Source organism: Desmodus rotundus, chromosome 4 (genome assembly GCF_022682495.2).
Source record: "Desmodus rotundus isolate HL8 chromosome 4, HLdesRot8A.1, whole genome shotgun sequence".
Classification (NCBI taxonomy): Eukaryota; Metazoa; Chordata; class Mammalia; order Chiroptera; family Phyllostomidae; genus Desmodus; species Desmodus rotundus.
In genome coordinates this window covers 5394654-5407030 of record NC_071390.1, presented here as the reverse complement: position 1 = coordinate 5407030, position 12377 = coordinate 5394654, and the positions used below count along the sequence as shown (strand labels likewise).

At 48.7% G+C, this 12377-nt stretch overlaps 1 protein-coding gene across 1 annotated transcript in view; it reads right to left on the bottom strand.

Annotated features, from left to right (window-relative positions):
- CPXM2 (carboxypeptidase X, M14 family member 2) overlaps nt 1-12377 on the bottom strand; it is an 81802-nt gene that overhangs the window by 45351 nt on the left and 24074 nt on the right. The window contains exon 4 of the mRNA XM_053923335.1: nt 1848-1987. Within this exon, the coding sequence (XP_053779310.1) occupies nt 1848-1987 (140 nt within the window). The remainder of the gene's footprint in view (nt 1-1847; nt 1988-12377) is intronic.

The window sequence follows — 12377 nt, the reverse complement described above, 5'->3', positions numbered from 1 at the left end:
CATGGTCCACGAACAATAGTTCGGCTTGAAATACATTTAGACATAAAATAAATAAATAAATACACTGCCCCTTAAAAGCAATTCTACCCTTTCTCTTCCTTCTTAGCTGTTGCTGTCCTCAGCTGAGTCAAAGAAAGATATTGTTCTACTGCAATTTCTTGTTCCCCCAAACCCTCTTGAGTTTCTCCTTGAAATGGAAAGTGAGCATTATTTACGCTGCTTTCTTTCTAATCCAATAATAACCCGACCAGTGGGCCGCTAATGATTGTGGTCAGACAGGTTAATATCCCAGCGTTAAGGCAGAATCCCTACTCTCGTTCCCGGGAATAATTGCCAATCGGTCTTTCTTTCCAAGTTTCCATTTTCCTTGAGTAATTCAAGTTTTTTTTTTCCAAACTCTTGCCTTTCTGAATCTAAACAGTGGGAGTAATTGTCATGGCAATGAGCCCCTGATTAGGGAGAAACACATACCACAGGAAAAAGCGGCATACGTAAATATACGCAGTAAGTGCGAAGCGAATACGAGGCGGTGCACAACTACACAAGCAAGTGTTGTCAGAATGCACCAATTATCCCAGCTCTGGAGATTTGGTAGAGGAAGTAATTCAAGGAAAGAAAAAAAAGTATGAAAATGCCGTCTCGCAAAATGATCTGTAATAACAGAAAATTGAGATGGGGCTGGAGGCCTGGCGGAGCAGGTTCTAATGGCAGGTTATTAGAAACAATCATTATGAAGTCTGAGTAACAGCATGGAACTGTTAGGGGTGGGCGCTACGTTAAAAATAACAGTCGCACATGTAACATGATTGCAAATGTGGAGTCCGTCTCCAGCCCTGGGTGGAGGGGAAGAGGGTTATTTTGGGGGGGGTGTATTTGCGCTTCTATTTTTTTACTTACTATAGTAAACGATACATAAAATGTATGATTTTAACCATTTTTAAATGCACAATTCAGTGGTGTTAAGTACACTCACACTGGTGTGCAACCATCCCTTCCCCCCAACTCCGGCACTTTTCAGCACCCCAAAGTGAAGCCCCGTACCCATGAAACACTAACGCCCCGCTCCCTCTCCAGCCCCTGGCAGCCGCCATTCTACTTTCAGTCCCTGTGGATCTGCCTCCTCCTGGAGCCCCATGTAAGTGGAACCGTCCAGTATTCGTCCTTTTGGGACTGGCTTATTGCACTCAGCAGAACTCACCCGTGTTGGAGTGTGTGTCTGCATCCCCTTGCTTTTCAGATCTGAATACCATTCCCTGTGTGAAGGCACCAGGCCGTGCCGAGTGCAAAGGGGCTGCAGCCCACCTCTCTTGGGCCTGCTGTCAGTCACCTGTTAGGGACCCCACCCCAGCTGCAAGCTGGACTCTGAGAAATGGGCTGCCATCTTATTCTCAGGCCTCACGCTGGCCCATCCCTACAACTTCTCTAGTCACCCTTTATCTGGGAGCCTGCCTAGGTCTCCAGCCCTTCTTCCCAGAGTCAGGAAGATTCAGACCTTCTTCCCCAGGGCAGTGGCCAGGAGACCGTCACCTGTTGCTCAATGCTTGTCCAGAGCGCCTACCTCCAGCTGTGTTCAGGCCACCACTCAGGGCACCAGAAATGCACCTGCCCCTTTGTCTCAGCCTAACCTGCCAGGCGGGTCCTTCCCCTGTTCCTGTGAGGGGGAGGGTGTCGTTCTGAGAGACACGCCTTCTCAGGGGTCTTGAGTCTACAGCACAACCAAGCCTCCTGTCCACATTCCAACTTCCTTCCCTCCTATTGCCTGTCACCAGCTCCCTCTCTGCCATTGCCCGGTCCCCGTCCAAACCCTAGAACATGAGTCCGCAAAGCACGGGCCTGTCCACACTCACAGCCAGAGCGAGTTCCTCCCCTGAGTGATGACACCGGTGAAGCGGGTCAGCCGCCGGGCGTCCACTTCAATCCACTGGTGGAGGTCGCTCCTCCCCGCGCACCACGCCCCGTCGTAAAAGTCGTTTTCATTAATGCCTGCCTGGAAAGAAGCAGAGGTGTTCTTCAGGAAGACCCGGAATCGATGGAAACTGAGGTACCTCTTTTCAAAGGGGGCAGGGGAAGAGAATGAGCAAGGGGATTGAAAAGAAACACAGTGCACTGAACTCCTCATTCTAAGTCAGTAAAGAGAGTTGTTTATTATTAAAAGTTCGAGGTATTTCAATATGACATGCCCTCTTCTCGCTCAGTATGAAAGATGAAATTTAATGAGTTCTGCTATTACTCATTCATCTAACACATACAAACGGTCCCCTACGCACCAGCCTGCCCACGCCAAGCACTGGGACACAAGGTGACTCGTCCGTCCCAGAAGCTCAGCCTCCAGGCGGGAAGAAAGGCACCAGCTGGAACACAATGGGGCGTGAGTTATTTTAGGAGTGGGGGCCACATGGTACACGGGCCTTCGAGGACAGCGCTGCCCTGCTGGCGAGGGGTCTGGGGCAGACCAGGAAAGGAAGCCCCAGGGCAGAGGTCACGTTTGAGCTAGGTGGCGAAGGCTAAGCTTATCTAGTGAGCGCTTAGGTATTAGTACTTTAGTCACCCGATGTGTTGACTATCAACTACTATTGCTACCCAAGGTTCCTTTGATCTGAATTTACAAGGCAGGTGAAATTTCTGCTCTGGAATTTTCCTTGTGTTAGCACTACTTGAAGAGAGAATTGGAAGGAAGGAAGGAAGGAAGGAAGGAAGGAAAAAAGGAAGGAAGGAAGGAAGGAAGGAAGGAAGGAAGAAAGGAAGGAAAGAAGGAAAGAATTGAAAGAAAAAGAACATCTGGACCAAGTGAAACTTCCCAGTTTACGACGACCCTTTCTGTATGAATCCCAGTTCCCATGGCTATTTCACAAGAACATAACCAGGTGGAAAAAAGTCTGAATAATATTGGAAAGATAAAAATGATAGGCCCGCCCATCTTCCCCATCTTCCCCACCTCTTCCCACATTCAGCTCAAGTCCGGGAAGCCTGACTTTTAATGGGCGACCATGGGGAGACAGAGTCCGGTTACGGTGGGGAAGCAACATGACCGAGGGCTCCGTTGGCGAACTCTCTGCATCACCGTCCCAGCTGACGTACACCTGTATCAGGACCATACCACAGTGCACGCATCTCCAGCCCTCTCCTGGAACAACCTTGAACCAGCCCTGACGGCGCATGTCAGAATGCTAGTCCATCACATCTTCTAAAACCACCACTTCGCGAATGACGGTCAACAGAAAAGCTGTTCGTCGGTGTGCTCCGGAAACCCAGTGAACCAGCTGCTCAGGGTCTGAGGGCCCACAGGGTGTCCATAATGAGGACCCAGAGGTGCTGCAAGGTTCTGCCTTCTAGAGCCATCAAAGAACGGCTAGTTTTTGCAGGTGTGTGTTACTGGTGGTTCCTGACTGTGCTTCGGTGAACTAAGCAAGACCTCTCACTCCCCAATGCTGCTGGTGCACACGAGCACTGCCCCAGCCTGAAGGACGGAGGATGTGGCCGCTCCCTTTCTTCACTGAAGGCAGTTATCCTACCAACAAGACACCTGCTACACACTGGTGACCGACACTGTCACGGCTCATCTTCTTTGAAGGAACCAGAATGCCAACGTCGTCATTGTTGTTGTTCCTCTTTTCCTATAAACAGCCCGTGAGACCGGCATTCAGAACTGCTCCATCCACTCTGACGTGTGCCAAGTAGTGGCCTAGGCAACAGGGAGGGAGAGAGAGGAGGAAACGTGGGCAGCCCCGCCCTCCTGCAGCGTAGAAAGGGCAGATGGGCGGCGGCCCCCACGGGCAGCTTGTGTTTGGTCCTGGCACCTTAAAACCGACCCCTGCCCAGTGTGCTGGTTAAGGGTTTGTGCACGGAAGTCCCCATATGGGCATGAGTCCCGCTCTGCCACAACACACCACATAAATGCAGGTGATTTGCTTACATACTGTGCCTCAGTATCCCCACCCGTTAGAGTGGGGAAAACGCCACTTTCTCCCTTGGGGGCTGACTGTGCTTACAACAGGGCCCTGCGCCTGGCATGAGCTCAGGAAGAAAAAAGTACTCAATAAATGTCAGTGAGCCGTGTATCTGAAACTCTTGACTATTTTGGCAAATCAGGGACACATGGGTGCTTTACCAGTTATTTCAATTTTATAAAATTCTAGGGAACGACAATACTATTCCAGTTCATTGCTGCTGCCTGTTCTACAATGTCAAACATCCAGAACGGAGTCACAAACTCTGAAAAAAGAGAAGACCTGTAGTGTAAAGTTTTCCATGGGGGTCCATGTTGTCCCCCCAGCAGGTATTTGCCAATGCCTAGAGTCATCTGGGACTGACACCACTCGGGGAGGCGTGTGCCATTGGCAACTAACGGGCTAAGGCCAGGGATGATGCTCAACATTCTATAATGCACGGGACAGCCCCCCCCCCCCCGAAAGCAACCGCCCAACCCAGAACGTCAGCCGTGCCGAGGCTGGCAGTGCCTGGTCATGGGCCAAGCAGACAAGAACAGAGACGCCACCCAGCCCAGGAGCCTTACCCCTCGAGGCCCCTGGTGGCTTGGAGGAGCTGTGCTCCTAGCAGTCAACCAGCCCACTGCCTGTGATCTGGAATTAAAGGTGAGGTTCCTGGTTTCGCCAGCCTATTTTACTTCTGCTGCCAATCTCAGCTCTTCCTGAGCTCGCTAGACAGCCCATTAAATGCAGTGCGTCGTCAGGAGTTGAAGAGCCCTTCCTGAAACTGACTCATAGGGCGATGACGGCCACCTCTGGGAAATGACAGCCACCTCTGCAAAATCAATTATAAGTGTATAAAGCAAGTACCTGGGAGAATTCAGTGAGAGAGGAGGTAGCAGCCCCAGAGATGTTACCAAATGACACCACACGGCAACAAATGACATTTGTATGGCATTTCTGAGGAGCTGAGGGAGGGTGCATTCCTCCCATCCTGTTCAATAATGCAGAGGCGGGCTTCATACATTTTGGAGAACCTTCAATCAGCAGTTGCTGAAACAAAAGGTTTAATTCCTTAAAGTATAAGCTAGTCTTGAAAACACTACTGGAATGATTATTTGTAACATGATACCAAATAAATTGAGAATTAATGTGATTTTCTCAAGGCAATTAGATTATACATATAAATACTTTCCCTTAAAAAAAAAAACAATGCTTCTAACAGACTAAGCTTTCCTTAAGATAAATGTGGGGATTATATACCCATAGCAAAGAGAAAACGTGATACTCTCCATTTGAGACCAAATAGATTTTTCTGTGTCAAGATGATGGAGTAAATAAATATGCTGGTTCTTCTGTGCTCTCTCAAAAACTCCCCCCAAAGAAAACAAGATAAAGAAATAACAACCCAGATCTTCGACAAAACCAGAAGTCGCTTATAATCCCCAAGTTCAAATACATGAGGCTAGAAGTCAGATGGGTGACACAGCAGGGAAAGGAGACGCTCCCTTGCAAAAGGCACACCCGCGAGAAGCGTGCCACGCAGCACCCGAAAACGCCTCAAACTTAGATTCTTAGGTGTCGTAGAAGCGGGTGGTGAGGCGGGACTGAACAGAGGGGACTGATTCAAAAATGTGTACATTTAAAAAATCAGATTCCCAGGTCCCTACCCTCACTCCACAGCAGACCTACATTTTTCTCAAGAAAAACAAACCACAGAGGCCCTGCAGCCCAGATGCAGAGCAGGGCAGGGCACTGTGAAAGATCCAAAGAGGGAACTCGGTGGCCCTCCGCGGCGCTGGACAGCGAGATGCCCCGGCCCCTCCTCCGTCCGACTCCAGAACCCAGGGCTGCCAGGCCTAGAGCAAACAGGCAAAAACGCACTAAAACTAGAATGGAGAACAGGAGAAAACCTCAAGAAGAACTACATTGCTACCCTTTGAAAGAGGAGATCTCGCTTGCATGAAACAAGCATAGGATGTTCTCAGAAAGACAAAGTATCGCACAAGAAACTTAAAATGTGAAAATTCCAACAATAGACAAAAAGAGAAAAATGAGAAGAGCAGAGGAAGAAATTCAGAAGATTTTTAGGGAAAGAAATTATCAAAACAATGCTATTAGATAATGTCCCAGATCTGTAGGTCCCAAGTCTCCAAAACACCAAGAACCTAGTACAATAAAATAAGCCCCATACCAAGGCTTATCACTGTGAAACCCCAAAACATGGGAAATCAAGAGAAGATTCTAAAAGCTTCCAGAAAAAAAACTAGTAAGAAAACAAATACATAAAACAAAGCAAAGGAGTAAGAATGGTACCAGAATTCTCAAGAGCAACATCCAAAGCTAGACGAATGGAGCGGTAAGGACTTAATTCAGAAGGAAAAGATTCTCATCCTAGAATTTTATATGCAGCCAAACTATCCAGCAACTGTGATAGTAAAATAAAGATATCCTCACATTCAAAGAGCCTCAAAAAATTTCTCTCTCATGCACCATTTCCATGAAGTTACTACAGGCTGTGCTCCACCGAAGAAGAGGCAGAACACCAAAAAGAGGAAGATATCAGATCCATAAATCAAGGGCCCCAACCTAGGAGGGAATTCCCAGATGGATGGGGAAGGCAGGCCCGGGACAGCCTCTGGGCAGAAGACCCCGAAAGCAGCCCGTTCAGAATACAGAGGGTCGAAGGGCTCCCAACAGACATCTGCAGAAACATAAAAACAACAGTGAGGCTAAAAAGCACTGGACGGGTATATTATATTACAGACAATTACATTAAAGGGTATTTTACAGAGACCAGACCTATTTCAGGGTGTGGGGAGATATTCTTAAAAAGATTAGCAGATCTAGGAAAACAAAACATTGTCAAGCCCTGGCTGCTGTGGCTCAGTGGATTGAGTGCCAGCCTGTGAACCAAAGGGTCGCTAGTTCGATTCCCAGTCAGGGCATATGCCTGGGTTGTGGGCAGGTCCCCAGTAGGGGGTGTGTGAGAGGCAACCACATATTAATGTTCCTCTCCCTCTCTTTCTCCCTCCCTTCTCCTCTTTCTAAAAATAAATAAATAAAATCTTTTTAAAAATAGTTGTCAAGAAATGATATCCAATGAATTATTCTTTGGCTCAAAACTTACCATGTTTCTTAGCTCAATAGTGAGCAATATTTACACAGCCGTAACTATCTTGAATACGGATTTGCCCAAAATTTGAAACACAATTTTATTGGAAGCATTGAAGAGGAGTAAACAAGTAGTAAAATGACCTGCAATGCTCATCTCCCATAATAAGAATTCAAATGATAAAGTCAAAAGCTTATAAATGAATACGTATAAATATTATTTAGAAATAAAGACTTAAATTCCCAAAGAAACAAGCTGCCCCGTTTGTGGTACTTGGTTACGGCAGCCTCAGGCGGCTGACAGGCATGGTCCTCTAATCCTGAGTGTTAACTAAGATTGCAACAGTGCACTCCCTGGCAAGGTGTTTTCGTGGGGTGTGTTTGTTTTATAATTAATTCCATTTCCCAATTAGATTACTGGAGGCATCCTTGACTCTTCATGACTCTTACACGCCTCATCCAAACCTCATCCACCTCCTCATCAGAAAATGTTACTTTCGAATATGCAAAATCCAACCACTCTGACCACCACCCCCTTCCCGTGTAGCCAGGGCCAGCACCACCTCTGGTCTGAGACTCTGAGCTTGTCTCCTAAGAGACCTGCCTGCTCCTGTGCTCGTTCCCCTACGTCCACACAGTGACAAGATTGGTCTTTTGCACACGTAAGTCAGAGCATGCCATTCCTGTGCCCAAAACCTTCCATGGCTCCCCCAGTTGGATCAAAGTCTTCCAAGTGTGACCTCTGGGTCCTTGTCTGCTGCAGCCACACCAGCTTTCTGCTGCCCCCTGTGATGCAGACCCGCTGTAACTGCAGCCTTTCCCACTACCCAGCATGCTCTTCCCACAGCTACTTGCCTCCCTGCAGATCCTTGAGCCAACTAAGCCCATCTCCTCCAGGAAGCCCACTTTGATCACATTTAACATTGACCTACCCCTCCCCAGAGCTGGCCTGGCTGACCCCCACTGCTGCTGTCTGTTTGTTTTATTTCTCTCCACAGCACCTCTCACCTTCTAGTCGCCATAAAAGTTCTATTTAATTCCATTTCTGATAGTTCTGTGGCTCCCCCACTAGAATATAAGCTCTCATATGACAAGGACCATTGTCTGTTTTGGTTGCTGAGGTGGCCCAAGCACCTACTCAGGGCCCAACACATAGTAGGTCCTCTGTAAATATTTGCTAATGGATCAGGGACTGTTTCTATATTTACTCATCATTGTTCCTTAGGACTTATTAAGGTGCCTGGCACATAAAGGCCCTCAGGAGGTAGTTTTGCTTTTATATTGGTAAAATGAATAAATAAAAGAAAGAATTTGCTCTGATCTTTCTTTCCCTCTGCCTCTCCCTTTCCTCTCCTTTGTCCTCCCCCTGCTCTGGATTTGTCACTTGTGCAGTTTGTTGTGACCATGGAAAGTCTAGCACAGAATGGCCTGCACCCCGACTCCCCATCGCACCAGCCAGAGACAGTGCGCCTGGCCTGCACGTGGCTAGGCACACAGCCGGGAGGGCATACCCACCCCTCCCCACGCGGCACCCTTTGAGAAGTCAAGTTTGGATGTGCTAACTGCGTGGACACAGGACCCAGGGGTTGGACAGCTACATGCCTCAGACTTCTTTGGGACCTGCCAGGAGGTGGTCCCAAAGGTACTAGGAGCTGGTCAGGCCAGAGGTCAGGGAGATGAGTCACAAGACGGGCACCAGGAGAGACTGCAAGCTGGCAGACACACTCACCTTCTCCTGGGCACTGATACAGAGAAAGGAGCCATGGCCGGCCTGCGGCCAGAACTTGACTTTGAATCTCAGCTCTGCACCGACTAGCTGTGGGGTTAGGGCAGGTCATTTAGCCTCTGAGACTCCAATTTCCGTATTTCTAAAACAGAATTTCTCTCTGAGTATGCTGGAGATGAGATGAAATGTTAATTTAATGAAATGCTCTAACATAGGTGAGAAAAACTCAGATAGCAAAGTGGAACAGAATCCACTTCTGAACCAGAGAGTGCTGAGTCCTTCATAATCTGTGTCTTGCAGGCCGGGCTCTTGCTTCCTTGGGCTCCCCTTTTCCTCATTTCCCTCCCTGTCCTTCTGAGTTCTTCTAATGGTTCATGTGTTACCAGGTAAGCTTCTCAAGAAGAACAGCGTGTTACCATCATTACGGTAACGCTCGTGTTGAATTTTCCAAGAGTCGTAATTTAAAATATTTGGTCCTGTTATTCCCATAAAACCCCAAACATCCAAAATTCCAGCATTTTGGCATGAAAACACTGTCTCCCAGACAGTTTCTTGAAGCCAGATGCAGAACAAAATCTCTTTATCAGAACAAGCAGGACATTCCTTGGCTGGGAAACTACCCCCACTGTGATTAATTTTGCCTCCGCAGCGCATCGCACACAGAGAGCCCCCCAACTGGGACCTGCGGAGTTAGAGCAAGGCTTTGTGTAGCCGGAAGCAGGCTGGAGGCTGACCACCCAGGGAATCGGCACAGCCCGAAGGAACAGACAGCCTTGGGGTCAGGACACTGGGTGCAAATGACGCAGAGAGAGAGGCAGGGGCGGGGGGGGGGGGGGCGCAGGCATGCGTGATGCCTGCGAACATGATGCTGCCCGTGTCCTCCCTGCCGGGACAAACATGGTCTCCATGATTGGGCCAGGTGGGGCTCGGGTGCTTCAGGGCCAAAGGGGACAGGCAGACCGACACGTAGGATATCCCCATGCACATGAACTTTGACACCAGGACAAAGCTCGGTTCAACATTCTCTAACCAACTTCCTGTTTTCCTGGGGTACATCTGAAGCCACAGGCATTGACCATCTTTGAGGCTTTATAGCTCATTTCAGGTAAAAAGATGATCAGAATGGGGGAAGTGGCTCCTCATGTCAGCATGCAGGAGCTCGGTCGGTCGGATCCTTTGAGGGAATGACTGACGAGGGAGCTGTGGCTCCTGCTCGCGGAGCTGAGGAATGGCTCTGATCTGCTGGCGTCAGAACCAGACATTTGCTCGTGAACTTCTCTAAGGGTCAAACTCCAAGTCATTTTCCTAACCCGGGTGGGACAAGACAGGGCCACAGTGTCAAATGACCGGGATCACGCATCGCAAAGACGTGGAGGAGTCGATGCAGAGCCCCCTGTGTTTCCTTAAGACCTCAAAACGTCAGCGCATCCAAAACTCAGGTCTGAACATCAGCTCTCCTCTATTCCTGTTTATAGGCAGGAACCCTAAGTTCTAGCCAAGGTCTCGGTGCTTCATTTCTTCGGATCACATGTCAGGCTCATACTCACCATGTCTGAGAGCCTTAAGAATGAACTTGAAACCAGTTCTTGGAAGTGGCACGTCTGATTACAATTTGCTGAAGGCTTTCCAGCTGAGAAAGCCTCCACGCAATGGTGGGGGGATACATCACCCAGGAAGGGGTGCTGTCTCTGACTTACCCACCTGCCCTACTCAGTGAATGAGCCATGTACAATCTCTTGGGGTCCTTGGAGAATTCTATGTGAGATCACACCCTCACAGGTGCGAGAATGCAGGGGTCCTGGGCACACAGCAAGATTAATCCTCGGGCAGAGGGCGAACCGCTGCCGCCCTGCTGAACCAGGGCTCTTCCCTGAATTCTTGGCCCACTGTACTGATGAAACAGGCCCTGGGTTTCTTCCCTGAGTTTATACTAAAGTGATACAAATAAAATTCCACTTGCAAAAAGGAGATGTTATAATTGAGTTACAAGGTGTTTTTACCCTTTCAAAGCCCTATGCCTAAGATGAGGACAAGAGAATGCTATAGGCTGAATGTTTATGTCCCCTCCGATTTTATATGTTGAAACCTAACGCCCAAGGTGATGGCATTAGGAGCTGGAGCTTTTGGGGGTCATTAGATCATGAGGGTGGAGCCCTCAGGAATGGAATTAGTGCCCTGATAGAAGATGCTCCCCACCACGGGGAGAAGACACTGTGTAGGAACAAGGAGGCGGGCCCTCACCACGCACCAAATCTGCTGCTGCCTTGACCTTGGACTTCCCAGCCTTCAGAACTGTGATGAATAGATCTGTGTTGTTCAAAGGTCACATGGTCTATGGTATCTTGTTATAGCAGCCCGCACGGACTGAGACAAAGAGACACATGTTTCTGCTACAATGTGGCAAATGTAATTCAGTAAAAGCTCGTCTGCAAAATCTTAAGCTATGAAAACAAGTTCATGGGAAAAATAGGCTTCAAAATTGATGTAGCTCTGTAATCAGGAGACTTAAAAAAAAAAATCAGTCCTAAAAAAATACTAGCAGTTAAGGAAACATACAAAATTGATTTTTTAAAAAATGTAATGTAGCTGTAATACTAGACTTGGACATTTAAAAAATCCATGGTAAAGGCGGTACAATAAAAGGGGCGATAAGGAAGAATGGCAGCTACTGATTTGTGGGTCAAGAGCAAAATGGGCAAAAACCCCTGAGCAACAAGCCTCTTTCAACAGAGCATATGCCCTACCCACCCACCCCCGCCAAAGAAGCTCCGAGAGCGAGTATATCCAAATGCTTCTTCACAGCTATTATTTCTCTTTAAAAAAAGAAGGAATATTTATAAACCCACTTTGGACTTCATTAAAGTTAGCTGTGGAAATTTTTGGCCTGCATTCTTCTGAACCAAAAAGTGGTGATGGCTGACTGGTTGGAGAGTCCCTCCGACAGGGTCCAGTGTCAAGGGCGGAGGGAGGGGCGGAAGCCTGGAGCCGGCACTGCTCAGAGGCCCTGAGCCCACGAGCCCCTTGGGAAGGGGCCTCATCCACTCTCGTCCAGTCCCAGCACAGCAGCTGCCCCGACTGCAGACTGCACGATTACAGTGACCACAGGGGGTCGGCTCTGCCACTCGGAACTGGTGAGCCTTCGTGGCCCCCACATCTCAGGGATGAACAGACCATGCCCTCCCAGAAGGCTCGATGAGACGGTGCTTTGGCAAAAAGGGTTTGGAAACCATAGCCAGTCTCACACAGGTGGGGAAACAAAATTAAACTACAAGAGAACCACGCCGTTAGAGGACGGCCTGGGACAGTGCAAGGTCAAATGCTCAGCTGAGCGAGGTTGAGTTTGCAAGAGCTGGAGCCGGAGGCAAAAGGCAGCCTTGGCGGGATCAAGGCCCCTCCCTGACAAAAAAGTCCACATGCTAATCCTAGGACATGTAAACATGCGAGGTTACATGCAGAGGGGCTGGAGATTGCAGACGCGGTTAAGGTTGCTTGAGATGAGGAGGTGATGCTGGGTTGTCCAGGTGGGCCGACACCATCACAGGTCCTTATCGGGGGAAGAGGGGGGAAGTGGGGGGACACTGCCTGCCACTGCTGGCTTTGAAGAAGGAGGG